Source organism: Neoarius graeffei, chromosome 8 (assembly GCF_027579695.1).
Source record: "Neoarius graeffei isolate fNeoGra1 chromosome 8, fNeoGra1.pri, whole genome shotgun sequence".
Classification (NCBI taxonomy): Eukaryota; Metazoa; Chordata; class Actinopteri; order Siluriformes; family Ariidae; genus Neoarius; species Neoarius graeffei.
In genome coordinates, this window is record NC_083576.1 from 2,013,121 (window position 1) to 2,028,120 (window position 15,000).

At 43.8% G+C, this 15,000-nt stretch overlaps 1 protein-coding gene across 1 annotated transcript in view; it reads right to left on the reverse strand.

Moving 5' to 3' along the window:
* si:dkey-237h12.3 (teneurin-3) overlaps positions 1-15,000 on the reverse strand; it is a 192,981-nt gene that overhangs the window by 72,871 nt on the left and 105,110 nt on the right. The window contains exon 3 of the mRNA XM_060927208.1: positions 6,186-6,357. Within this exon, the coding sequence (XP_060783191.1) occupies positions 6,186-6,357 (172 nt within the window). The remainder of the gene's footprint in view (positions 1-6,185; positions 6,358-15,000) is intronic.

Below are 15,000 nucleotides of genomic sequence, written 5' to 3' on the forward strand. Positions count from 1 at the left end.
ACCATCACACCGCAACACCACCACCATCACACCAACACCATCACCATCACATCATCATACCAACACACCATCACACCAACACACCATCACACCACCACACCGCCACCATCACACAAACACCATCACACCACCACACCATCACCATCATATCATCATACCAACACACCATCACACCAACACACCATCACACCGCAACACCACCACCATCACACCATCATACCAACACACCATCACACCGCAACACCACCACCATCACATCATCATACCAACACACCATCACACCGCAACACCACCACCATCACACAAACACCATCACACCACCACACCGCCACCATCACACAAACACCATCACACCACCACACCACCACCATCACACAAACACCATCACACCACCACCATCACACCGCAACACCACCACCATCACATCGTCATACCAACACACCATCACACCGCAACACCACCACACCATCACACCGCAACACCACCACCATCACATCATCATACCAACACACCATCACACTGCAACACCATCACCATCACACAAACACCATCACACCACCACCATCACATCATCATACCAACACACCATCACACCGCAACACCACCACCATCACACCGCAACACCACCACACCATCACACCGCAACACCACCACCATCACATCATCATACCAACACACCATCACACCGCAACACCACCATCATCACATCATCATACCAACACACCATCACACCGCAACACCACCATCATCACACAAACACCATCACACCACCACACCGCCACCATCACACAAACACCATCACACCACCACCATCACACCGCAACACCACCACCATCACATCGTCATACCAACACACCATCACACCTCAACACCACCACACCATCACACCGCAACACCACCACCATCACATCATCATACCAACACACCATCACACTGCAACACCACCACCATCACACAAACACCATCACACCAACACCATCACATCATCATACCAACACACCATCACACCGCAACACCACCACCATCACACAAACACCATCACACCAACACCATCACATCATCATACCAACACACCATCACACCGCAACACCACCACCATCACATCATCATACCAACACACCATCACACCGCAACACCACCACCATCACATCGTCATACCAACACACCATCACACCTCAACACCACCACACCATCACACCGCAACACCACCACCATCACATCATCATACCAACACACCATCACACTGCAACACCACCACCATCACACAAACACCATCACACCAACACCATCACATCATCATACCAACACACCATCACACCGCAACACCACCACCATCACACAAACACCATCACACCAACACCATCACATCATCATACCAACACACCGCAACACCACCACCATCACATCATCATACCAACACACCATCACACTGCAACACCACCACCATCACACAAACACCATCACACCAACACCATCACATCATCATACCAACACACCATCACACCGCAACACCTCCACCATCACACAAACACCATCACACCAACACCATCACACCACCACACTGCCACCATCACACAAACACCATCACACCAACACCATCACCATCACATCATCATACCATGATACAGACACCACCCTGTCTCTCTGCTCACATGTAAAGATCAGAGCGAAGTGTGAGGAGACAGAAAGAGAGAGAGAGACACCATGTGTAAAGATCAGGGCATCTAACAGTATCAAGAAAGATGAGGAGAAGAAAAGGAAGACTGAGTGTGGACTGAAAAAAGAGAGAGAGAGAGAGAGAGAGAGAGATGTTGCTAAATCGGTCGGTCATATGCTAATTTTTATAGTTTGCAGCCAGCTGCTATTTTCATGATCAGAAAGAAAAGTGTCTGTGTTCATGTGGAGGCGCGAATCTCTCTCTCTCACACACACACACACACACACACACACACACACACACACACACACACACACACACTTTAAAGGAAAGAAGGAAGAAAATAAACAAATAAATAAGGCATACAGTGTACCAGACAGACAAATAAATAAATAAATCCATACATGTATACATACAGACTGGACGATAAGAAAAGAAAGTAGGTAAGAAAGACAGGAATGAATGAATGAATGAATAATGAATGAACGAACGGGCAAAAGGAGAAGAGAAAGGCAGGTGCCATTAGTTTTGACCCTTCAGGGTTTATCTGTAGACGATGTGAATGTATTTTACTGTTTAACTGAGAGAAAGAGGAAAAAACCTGAAAGAATTTTCTAATATTATTCTCTCTCAATTCAATTCACCCCCCCCCCCAGAGGATTGTGGGTAACAGGCGAGTGCCCAGGTGTTTGCAGCGCGTCTCTGAGTGTTTCTCCTTTTTCCTGTTCATGTTCTTTTTCCTGTATCTGGACTGATTGACAGTAAAAGTTCGGTAGGTAAGAGTGCACTGACTCCTGAGTCTCCGGCGTGACCCTGGGAGCCGGGTGTAGGTGTAAAAGCTCCTGGACGACTCCGTACCTCCTGAAGAGTCCTGACTGCACTCGGCGATCAGTTCGGGGCTCAAACATCAGATCAGACTCTCAGATGAACAGAGCTGTGCTGGTTTTCCTCTCGGGTTCACGATAAACAACTCGCACCTGTATTTACACTTCCTCCTGAGTTTCTAAGAGAATCGCGCCGTCTAACACGCCTCGCTTCATTGAAACTCGAAGTGAAAGTGTGCTTGAGTGTGACAGGACGTTAACAGTGCCGGGTAAAATGATTCCTTTGGGTTTAAAAAAACAGGACATTAAACTCCTCATGTTTTTCTGCTGCTTTGCCTCCATGATCCTGAACCACAGCAGGAGCCGCGAGGGCCGAGGGTAAAGATTACACCATCTTTATCAGCTCTGAACAGATGAGATGTTTTGTGCGATGAACACGGCCAGGTCCGAGCCGGCAGGAGAGCAGCTGAGCCGAGACACAGACAAACCCGACACACGCCGAGCGAGTCTGTAGCTCGCACAGCGCTGTGACGAGGCCCACTGAGCAGCCAGAGGAAGAAACGTCCAAACCCACGACCCGACCCGACCCAGGAGCCACACACACAACACTGACAGCACTGCTGGAACCCCAGTGAAGCACAGCACCGAGCTCGCGCCACAACACAACCCAGACTGAGAGAGAGGAGGAAATGCTCCGAGACGGCTTTAGAAGCTCACAGTGTGATAATGAGGAAGAGAATGAGTTTGAAGACACACAGAGTGGTTCTGGTGAAGACATCGTTTCCTCAGAGGTCATAGTCAGGATCAGGAAGACTTCTAACAGATCACAGCTCTGTACCGTATCACCGATAAACAGGTTTTTAGAAGATTAAAGGGGATTAAAACCCCAAATTAATGCCTTTTTCCTCAATTTGCCATGTTTTTATCTGTCCTGTTACATCCAGCATGATAATCTCAGAGAACTTGACCAACCGAGAAGATATCACCTAAAAACCGCATGATCCAAAGTCAGTCACTGTTTAGGAGAAAAAGGAAATGGCACACATTCTTTAGTGCTGTTTTCTCTGCTCAGCAGCACGGCGTCTCGAAACATCGGATCACTTCGTCCACTCCTGAGAAGATCTTCAGAGCAAACCTCGATAGGTTTCAGACTCAGAGTTTTAACAGAGGCAGATTCTCTAACAGTTAAATATCGTACATCTCACTCCACTCCATCACTGTCACAACCACACTGAGCTCTTCAGTGTCCTTCAGCATCACCAACACTTTAACTACAGGTTACTCCAGGATCTCCACTTGGTTCATGATCTACACTTTTTGGGAATCTTGGACAGAGAGAATGTTACAGGACACATCACGAAGCCAGTGGTGGGGCATCGGTAAAGTTCAGATTCAGCTCTTCGACCAAATGCCAACAAAATGCTTTCTCCAAAACAAAATCCTCAAACTGAGCAGCTCCATGAGCTAACAAAGAAGTAGAAACAACAAGTAAAGAAATACTGGAGAAGAACAACATTCTTCTGAAACATCTGCATGAAGAGAGAGATGAAGGTGTGAAGGTGTGAGTTCACACAGTACAATAGCATGGAGTCATTTACATCATTGTTCTTTGCGCTGGAGGAAAAGGTGAGAGAGAAGAAGTCCATCCAGTCATGGGCTCCTGAAACCACTGAGAAGCTTCTCAATGGACTTCTATAGCTGAGCGAGAGGAACTGACCTCCAAATTATATAAAACCTTCCGTCTTGTCATAGGCCCATATCTGCACTCCATCATACTCCAAAATCCAAAGAATCCAAAGTTCTACACACCTCTTCATACTTCCAAAAGTGAGTTCTTTACTCCACAAAGTCGACCAGTCAACCACTGGTCCTGTGAGCAACCAGACACCGAGTTCCGCTGCTTCAGTGACTAATGCAGACTGGATCCTCTCTTTAACACGCCACATAGAACATCTACAATCTCGGTTCACCTTTTTCCAGAACGAGGTTTGTTTTAGGCTGTAAATATTCCTGCTCCTGCTCTACAGTGATCAATTTTCTCGCGGTACAGACAAAACTAGCCATGTGGACATTTCACAGACTAAAAACAGAAGGAAGAGACGTCAAGACCACGAGTCACAGATCAGACGAACATTAGTTCCACATGACGAATGGCAACGTGAAAACGTCTGAAAAGTAATGGTGTGCAAATAAGAGGTTATTTTCAGTAATGACTGACGGTGAAATAGATTTTTTTACTGGTGATTAATAACCCGGAACCTAAACTTCCTTTACTTTTATGTAGAAGTGAAAACATGGAGGTGAATTTTCTTTAATTCATTCAACACCCCTGTGAATAAAGAGCACACAGATCAAAAGTCTCTCTCTCTCTCTCTCTCTCTCTGTGTCTTTCTCTCGCGCTGTCTTTCTGTCTCTCTCTCGCTCTCTGTCTGTCTCTCTCGCTCTCTCTCTATCTGTCTCTATCTCCCTCTGTCTCTGTCCGTCTGTCTCTCGCGCTCTCTGCCTGTCTCTCTCGCCCTCTGTCTCTCCCTCTCGCTCTCTGCCTGTCTCTCTCGCTGTCTGTCTTTCTCTCTCGCTGTCTCACTCTCTCTCTACTCTGTATATCACAGCATCATAATAAATGATTCTCTTTGTTCGTAGTTCTCCTGCAGATGTGAAATAAATTGATGTTTAATGCCGGTGCTGAATCAGCGCTCGTTTTTATTCTGAATTAAAGTCTCAGTGAGTGAAATGTGAAAATAAAGCACATTTAATTACTAATAAACCCTCTGTCTGCCTTCAGCTTCTTTTATAATAAATGGATTTCTGCTGTTGAAGCCTGCATGTGTTACAGTGCATGTAAGTAAACAAACAAACAAACAAACAAACAAACAAACAAATATGCAGTAATCATGGCCTATTTTGGCAAGTTTATTTTTTGGGAAATAATCTCTCTCCCTCTCTCTCTCTCTCTCTGCCCATTAGCCAAGCAGCTAGCTAGTTATTAGGACAGCAACAGTATTTTTCTGATTTTCATATTCATACATGTTCATAGATCCTGGGACTTTTAATGAGGGTAAAGGTTTATATATATATATATATATATATATATATATATATATATATATATATATATATATACAGATCTTTTTTTTTTTTCGTAAAAATGAGTTTTGAATTTGTAACATGCATTAAGTAAACTGGATCTATTTTCTGTGAAACAATAAATAAAGAAAAAAAATATTCCTACGCATGTAAACCACTCAAACATTTTAATAATTGAAAAATCCGGCTTTTTAAAATTACTTTTTATTTTACTTTTTTATTTAATGTAACTCATACGTTTGGTGTCACAAATATATTTGAGATTTTTATATTCTCAGTGTTAAAGAGCACATTATTTGCTAAGCTTTTTTAAAAATACAATAAAACTGGAATAAAAACAGAATTTAGAGGCGTAAACATTGAGTAACACATCTGTGCAAAATTAGTACCATTTCTGCTACCATTAGTACAAAATTATTATAATTTCTCATGTTTATTGGAGAAAGTGAGCCAAGTTAAGTATCACATCGTGTCGATGTAAATTCTGTCTGCATATATTAAAATCAATTAAAATATAAAATTGTGTGTGTGTGTGTGTTCAGAAGCTTGTTATATACTCGTGTATAATTATTAATCAAGCTGAAGTGCTAATTTGAATGATTTGGATTAAAAACACACACCTGCTCTGCAGACCCATACTCGTGCCCAGAACCCAGTTCTCCTGCAGCTGCACACACTCCGACGCACTCTGGAACTCCGCCTTCTGATTGGACAGAGGCGGGCTGATTGACAGGTGCTGCTGATGCTGATGTGGAGCAGGAGGGGACGGGGCTTGCTGGCTTGACAGCAGCTCTGTTGGCAAAAGAACAGGAAGTGGTCAGCTGTTAGTGGTGATTGATATCTAATCGATTAAAAACTGTGACTATAATAAATAATTAAAATTACAATATATTATAACAAAGAAAAGCAATTAAATTTTATTTGAATCGGTGAATCATTTGGTCATGATAAAGATTCATGGCTCTGTGGCTCACTGTTTGAATCACTGAATAACTTGGTAAGACGGATTTGCTCCTCTGTCAGTGTATGAATCAGTGAATCATTTGGTCATGACAGATTTATTCCAGTGTGTGTCAGTGTTCACAGAGCAGCATTTGAATCAGTGAATCTTTGGGTCATGACTGATACTGTATGTGCTTCTCTGTCATTCACAGATCAGTGACTGAATCGGTGAATCTTCCATTCATGGCCAAAATTCACCTCTCTGCGAATCTGTGAATCATTTGCTCATGACCGAGATTCACTTCTCTCCAGCAGGTCGGTATTTGAATCAGTGAATCTAGTGAATCAGTGAAGCATGCTAATTACCTAGCAGAGTAAAGTAGCTCAGCTCGATCAACCAGCAGAGGAGTCAGGGGAATAAAGTCAAATCTTTTTTTTTTTTTTTTGTAAATAAGAAGCTCCTTTGTGAACCCAGCATCATTTGCAGTTTTGAAAATGAAACTCCGTCAGATCAGAGCAATGCATTCTGGGTGCAGTGATGTCGACTTTATATCTCATCCACTGAATATCACTGAAACTGAGAAGGGAATGGAACAGATGCTGTGTCCTTCAGCCAAGGAGGAAACAGAGAAGGGACGTTGGTGAGGGCACATTAAAACCAGTGTTGGAACGAGGCCATAACACTTTATAGCAGTTTTATGAGGCATTATTCGTTTGTAAAAATGTCATTATAAAATGAAAATGTGATTTTATATTATAGGCATCAATGAGGTGCCTTAAAAACAATAAACACACTAAGTCATGTTTATTTCCACTAAATGAGCTGTAAGCAGGAAAAACGGTACCCGTGCCTGCAGATGTTCCAGATGGACTGTACTTCCTGTTTGATTACAGCAGTTTCTATCATTTAACTAATGACCAGAAACATCATTCAACACCAGCACAGGTTTTTTCCCTCCACTGATTTCTCATTTCACACCAGGCCGTGCTGATTGTTCCCTCTGTTCTGATTATTTTTCCATTTACGACTTTTGTTTTTCTGATTACAGACATTTGAGTGTATTCTGACACACAATCAGAGGAAATTCAACATTTGTCCTGTTTACATGCAAAATCACAAAAAAGGTAAAATAAAAAAACCCTGAAGCCAGCAAAGCATCAGCAAAAAAAAAAAAAAAAAAACCTGCTCTCAAGGTGTAAAACACGGCTGTCAAGGTGCGCTTTAACAAGGAGGATTACGAGTGTTATATTCACCCCTTCAAACTGACACACTCCTGACAGGAAAGTGTAATTTTAGTGTTTAATTTTAACGAGACACTCGACGTGTGATTTATTTTCAGAAACTTGAATCACAAATCCAGAGCAGTAATTAAAAAATGCTTCCAGTTTCTCTAAAGCGAGCTGAAAAACAGAGCACTGAACATACAAAACACAACACCCTTTAATTATATTTGGTTTTCTTTAATTGTACTTTATAAAAAGTTACATTTCTGAGCAGAAAAGTTAGTAAATGTAACTGCAGAAGCGCAACAGCAAAGCCAACCTCAGCCCATGTCCTTTTACTTTCACCATAAAACAGTGACTGAAAATCACAGCTCAGTAGGCGACTGGACCGATCACCATGGTACGGTGTTTATATTATCGATAAAATCTGCTGATGAGACGTGAAAATAAAGTTCAAATTAAACTTCACTCCTTTTACACACAGCGGTGCTTGGACCCCTAATGATCGCTGCTCATTATCCATTTCCATTAAAAATGTTTCAGTAAATGACGAGCAGATGAGAGTTTGTTCTTCAGGAAGTTGTGCGAGGACAGTGACGATGTGTCCTGATGGAACGTGTGGGACAGATCATGTGGAATGGGCATGCGGAACAGGATGTGTGGGATGGAACATGTGGGACAGAATGTGTGGCATGGACATGTGGGACAGGACGTGTGGGACGGGATGTGTGGGACGGAACATGTGGGACGGGACGTGTGGGAGAGGACGTGTAGGACAGGACGTGTGGGACGGGACGTGTGGGACGGGACATGTGAGACGGAGACAAACTAACAGTGCTAATATAATAATGCAATAGTAACGATATAAATAAATGAATGAATACAGTGTTTATCTGAGTGACAGTGTTTGAGTAATGAGTATCGAAGTTCACCGATGACACAGCCATCGTTGGGTGTATCAGTGATGACAGAGAGGAGGAGTATAGGAGCCTGGTGAGGGACTTTGCCATTTGGTGCAACAGGAACCATCTGCAGCTCAACACCTCGAAGACCAAGGAGCTGGTCATTGACTTTGGGAGGTCCAGACCAAGGTCACGACCAGTTCTGATCGAGGGAGTCGAGGTGGAGGCTGTGGATTCCTACAAGTACTTCGGGCTGTAGCTGGACAGCAAGCTGGACTGGACTTGCAACACCAAACACTTATACAGGAAGGGACAGAGCAGGCTGTACTTCCTTAGGAGGCTGCGGTCCTTTAACATCTGCAGGAAACTCCTGTGGATGTTCTATCAGTCCGTGGTCGCCAGTGTCCTGTTTTACACCGTGGTGTGCTGGGGGGGGCAGAACATCCAAGAAGGACACATCCAGGCTGGACAAACTGATCAGGCGGGCCGGCTCTGTGGTCGGCATGAAGCTGGACTCTCTGGTGATGGTGGCAGAGAAGAGGACTATGGACAAACTACTGAACATCATGGACGATGTCAGTCACCCTCTGCACACCATCATCAGCAACCAGAGGAGCCTGTTCAGTGACAGAATGCTCCTTCCCAAGTGCAGGACGAACAGACTCAAAAACTCCTTTGTCCCTCACGCCATCAGACTGTACAACTCCTCTCTGGGGGGGAGGAGAGATAACAGGAGGACAGAGGACGGGAAGGAGCAGTAGCCTAGCCTGACAATAAGCAATACCGGACAATGTGCAATATAATGTGCAATATAAAGTGCAATATCTCTCCTGTTGGCCTTTTTTTCCTGTTCCTCTTCCCCATATCTTATTCTTTTTTATATTTGTATATGTAAATACCGAATTTAATTTAATTTATCTAGAAGTTTTTCTCTATTTTCTATTGTCTGTTTATCCTGTAATGATGCTGCTTGAATTTTAATTTCCCTGAGGGAACCCGCCCAAAGGGATCAATAAAGTTTTATCTAATCTACAACCCCGATTCCAAAAAAGTTGGAACAAAGTACAAATTGTAAATAAAAACGGAATGCAATAATTTACAAATCTCAAAAACTGATATTGTATTCACAATAGAACATAGACAACATATCAAATGTCGAAAGTGAGACATTTTGAAATTTCATGCCAAATATTGGCTCATTTGAAATTTCATGACAGCAACACATCTCAAAAAAGTTGGGACAGGGGCAATAAGAGGCTGGAAAAGTTAAAGGTACAAAAAAGGAACAGCTGGAGGGTCAAATTGCAACTCATTAGGTCAATTGGCAATAGGTCATTAACATGACTGGGTATAAAAAGAGCATCTTGGAGTGGCAGCGGCTCTCAGAAGTAAAGATGGGAAGAGGATCACCCATCCCCCTAATTCTGCGCCGACAAATAGTGGAGCAATATCAGAAAGGAGTTCGACAGTGTAAAATTGCAAAGAGTTTGAACATATCATCATCTACAGTGCATAATATCATCAAAAGATTCAGAGAATCTGGAAGAATCTCTGTGCGTAAGGGTCAAGGCCGGAAAACCATACTGGGTGCCCGTGATCTTCGGGCCCTTAGACGGCACTGCATCACATACAGGCATGCTTCTGTATTGGAAATCACAAAATGGGCTCAGGAATATTTCCAGAGAACATTATCTGTGAACACAATTCACCGTGCCATCCGCCGTTGCCAGCTAAAACTCTATAGTTCAAAGAAGAAGCCGTATCTAAACACGATCCAGAAGCGCAGACGTCTTCTCTGGGCCAAGGCTCATTTAAAATGGACTGTGGCAAAGTGGAAAACTGTTCTGTGGTCAGACGAATGAAAATTTGAAGTTCTTTATGGAAATCAGGGACGCCGTGTCATTCGGACTAAAGAGGAGAAGGACGACCCGAGTTGTTATCAGTGCTCAGTTCAGAAGCCTGCATCTCTGATGGTATGGGGTTGCATTAGTGCGTGTGGCATGGGCAGCTTACACATCTGGAAAGACACCATCAATGCTGAAAGGTATATCCAGGTTCTAGAGCAACATATGCTCCCATCCAGACGACGTCTCTTTCAGGGAAGACCTTGCATTTTCCAACATGACAATGCCAAACCACATACTGCATCAATTACAGCATCATGGCTGCGTAGAAGAAGGGTCCGGGTACTGAACTGGCCAGCCTGCAGTCCAGATCTTTCACCCATAGAAAACATTTGGCGCATCATAAAACGGAAGATACGACAAAAAAGACCTAAGACAGTTGAGCAACTAGAATCCTACATTAGACAAGAATGGGTTAACATTCCTATCCCTAAACTTGAGCAACTTGTCTCCTCAGTCCCCAGACGTTTACAGACTGTTGTAAAGAGAAAAGGGGATGTCTCACAGTGGGAAACATGGCCTTGTCCCAACTTTTTTGAGATGTGTTGTCATGAAATTTAAAATCACCTAATTTTTCTCTTTAAATGATACATTTTCTCAGTTTAAACATTTGATGTGTCATCTATGTTCTATTCTGAATAAAATATGGAATTTTGAAACTTCCACATCATTGCATTCCGTTTTTATTTACAATTTGTACTTTGTCCCAACTTTTTTGGGATCGGGGTTGTAGTCTAATCTAATCTAATGAAGTGTGTGTGTGTGTGTGTGTGTGTGTGTGTGTGTGTGAGAGAGAGAGAGAGAGAGAGAGAGAGAGAGAGAGAGAGAGAGTGTGTGTGTGGGCATGAGAGTGTGTATATGAGAGAAAGAGAGAGAGAGAGTGTGTGTGTGTGTGTGTGTGTGTGTGTGTGTGTGTGTGTGTTTATCCTCTGATGCTTTTTATCTGATGTAAATGATAAATTGGCATGAATCTGAATCACAGCTAGCGTTGATAATGACTTGCACATCAAAGCAGCCATTTATCATCAGAACACACACACTACATACAGTGGTGCTTGAAAGTTTGTGAACCCTTTAGAATTTTCTATATTTCTGCATAAATATGACCTAAAACATCATCAGATTTACACACAAGTCCTAAAAGTAGATAAAGAGAACCCAGTTAAACAAATGAGACAAAAATATTATACTTGGTCATTTATTTATTGAGGAAAATGATCCAATATTACATATCTGTGAGTGGCAAAAGTATGTGAACCTTTGCTTTCAGTATCTGGTGTGACCCCCTTGTGCAGCAATAACTGCAACTAAACGTTTGCGGTAACTGTTGATCAGTCCTGCACACCGGCTTGGAGGAATTTTAGCCCGTTCCTCCGTACAGAACAGCTTCAACTCTGGGATGTTGGTGGGTTTCCTCACATGAACTGCTCGCTTCAGGTCCTTCCACAACATTTCGATCGGATTAAGGTCAGGACTTTGACTTGGCCATTCCAAAACATTCACTTTATTCTTCTTTAACCATTCTTTGGTAGAATGACTTGTGTGCTTAGGCTCGTTGTCTTGCTGCATGACCCACCTTCTCTTGAGATTCAGTTCATGAACAGATGTCCTGACATTTTCCTTTAGAATTCGCCGGTATAATTCAGAATTCATTGTTCCATCAATGATGGTAAGCCGTCCTGGCCCAGATGCAGCAAAACAGGCCCAAACCATGATACTACCACCACCATGTTTCACAGATGGAATAAGGTTCTTATGCTGGAATGCAGTGTTTTCCTTTCTCCAAACATAACGCTTCTCATTTAAACCAAAAAGTTCTATTTTGGTTTCATCCGTCCACAAAGCATTTTTCCAATAGCCTTCTGGCTTGTCCACGTGATCTTTAGCAAACTGCAGACGAGCAGCAATGTTCTTTTTGGAGAGCAGTGGCTTTCTCCTTGCAACCCTGCCATGCACACCATTGTTGTTCAGTGTTCTCCTGATGGTGGACTCATGAACATTAACATTAGCCAATGTGAGAGAGGCCTTCAGTTGCTTAGAAGTTACCCTGGGGTCCTTTGTGACCTCGCTGACTATTACACGCCTTGCTCTTGGAGTGATCTTTGTTGGTCGACCACTCCTGGGGAGGGTAACAATGGTCTTGAATTTCCTCCATTTGTACACAATCTGTCTGACTGTGGATTGGTGGAGTCCAAACTCTTTAGAGATGGTTTTGTAACCTTTTCCAGCCTGATGAGCATCAACAAAACTTTTTCTGAGGTCCTCAGAAATCTCCTTTGTTCGTGCCATGATACACTTCCACAAACATGTGTTGTGAAGATCAGACTTTGATAGATCCCTGTTCTTTAAATAAAACAGGGTGCCCACTCACACCTGATTGTCATCCCATTGATTGAAAACACCTGACTCGAATTTCACCTTCAAATTACCTGCTAATCCTAGAGGTTCACATACTTTTGCCACTCACAGATATGTAATATTGGATCATTTTCCTCAATAAATAAATGACCAAGTATGATATTTTTGTCTCAGTTGTTTAACTGGGTTCTCTTTATCTACTTTTAGGACTTGTGTGAAAATCTGATGATGTTTTAGGTCATATTTATGCAGAAATATAGAAAATTCTAAAGGGTTCACAAACTTTCAAGCACCACTGTACACACACACACACACACACACACACACACACAACATACACACACTACACACAATGCACACACACTACACACACACAATGCACACACACACACACACACACACTACACACTACACACAATGCACACACACACACACACTACACACACATTACACACAGGACATACATTATGCACAACACACACAATACATTAAATACACCCATTACACAGACCCCCCCCCCCCCCCCCCCCCCCCTTAACAGTAAGCTCTAATTATTTCCTGTTCTGGTCTTTTATTATTTTATTATTCATCATCAGAACCGTGAAGTGTTCGGTGAAAATGTGTTCAGAGCCATAAATTTTTATTTTCCTTTTATTCTCACTCATGAAGCAACCTGTTCAACATTCACTCGATGACATCATCAGTTCAGGACTCAAGGTTCAGGAGTTTTACTCGTCACCGTTATAGGTGCAACATCAATCTGACCAGATCTCCAGTCGAGTTAAAGAGAAAACAATAATACAAGAAAATAAATAAATAATAAAATAAGGCACCAATGGAGGAAAAGTGGGCGTGTCAGAGTTCAGTATCCTGACGGTCTGAGGGTGGAACCTCCTCCCGAGTCTCTGCAGAGACGCTCATCTGATTTCAGCAGGATGAAGAGTCCACTGCTGGGCTGAGGGAGTCCTTGATGATTTTTATTGTCCCGGTCCTGCACCGGATGGTGTCGATGTCTCGGAAGCAGGGCGGGACTGACCCGGGGACACTCCGCTCAGTGCACCACTCTCTGCAGGGCTCTGTGCTCTTGTGTGGAACAGTTCCTGAGCCAGAGAGGAACGTTCAGGGCCACGTCTCTGAGCTCACTGGACACTGTACAGGGGGTTGTGGTGTTGAAGGCAGAGCTGCTGTCTATAAAGAGCGTCTCACAGAGTTCCCCTTACCACTGTCTGAGTGGGAGAGAGAGAGAGGGAGGGAGGGAGAGAGAGAGAGAGAGAGAGAGAGGGAGGGAGAGAGAGAGAGAGAGGGAGGGAGAGAGAGAGAGAGAGGGAGGGAGAGAGAGAGAGAGAGGAGGGAGGGGGAGAGAGAGAGAGAGACAGGGAGGGGGAGAGAGAGAGAGGGAGGGAGAGAGAGAGAGAGAGAGGGAGAGAGAGAGAGAGAGAGGGAGGGGGAGAGAGAGAGAGAGAGGGAGGGGAGAGAGAGAGAGAGAGAGGGAGGGAGGGAGGGAGAGAGAGAGAGAGAGAGAGAGAGGGAGAGAGAGAGAGGGGGAGAGAGAGAGAGAGAGAGGGAGGGGGAGAGAGAGAGAGAGGGAGGGAGAGAGAGAGAGAGAGAGAGAGAGAGAGAGAGAGGTGCAGTGATGAAGTGCTTTGGGAAGAAGATCCTCTCAATGCGATTCATCATGAGAGCTGTGATGCTCCAGACTGGGAGTTTTTAAGGCGCACAGCGTTGTTGTTGTGAGGCACAGAGACGAGAACAGATCTGTTAAAGCGTGTGGAGCAAAAGCACGGAGCCAGGAGTCATTAAAGAGAGACAAACACTCAGGCAACTACACTATTAGTACAGGACTTCAGACCACACCCAGGGCTGCCAGTCAGACCAGGCGCTTTCCCGTTGGTCACATGTTCCAGAGTCCTCCCAACATCACACTCTGCAACGGTGAGTCCACACTCCTCTTTAACGGGCCCGCACTCCTCTTTAACGGGCCTGTGACCCTCTTTAACGGGCCCACACTCCTCTTTAACAGGCCTGTGACCCTCTTTAACGGGCCTGCGCTCCTCTTTAACGGGCCCGTGCTCCTCTTTAACAGGCCCGCGCTCCTCTTTAATGGG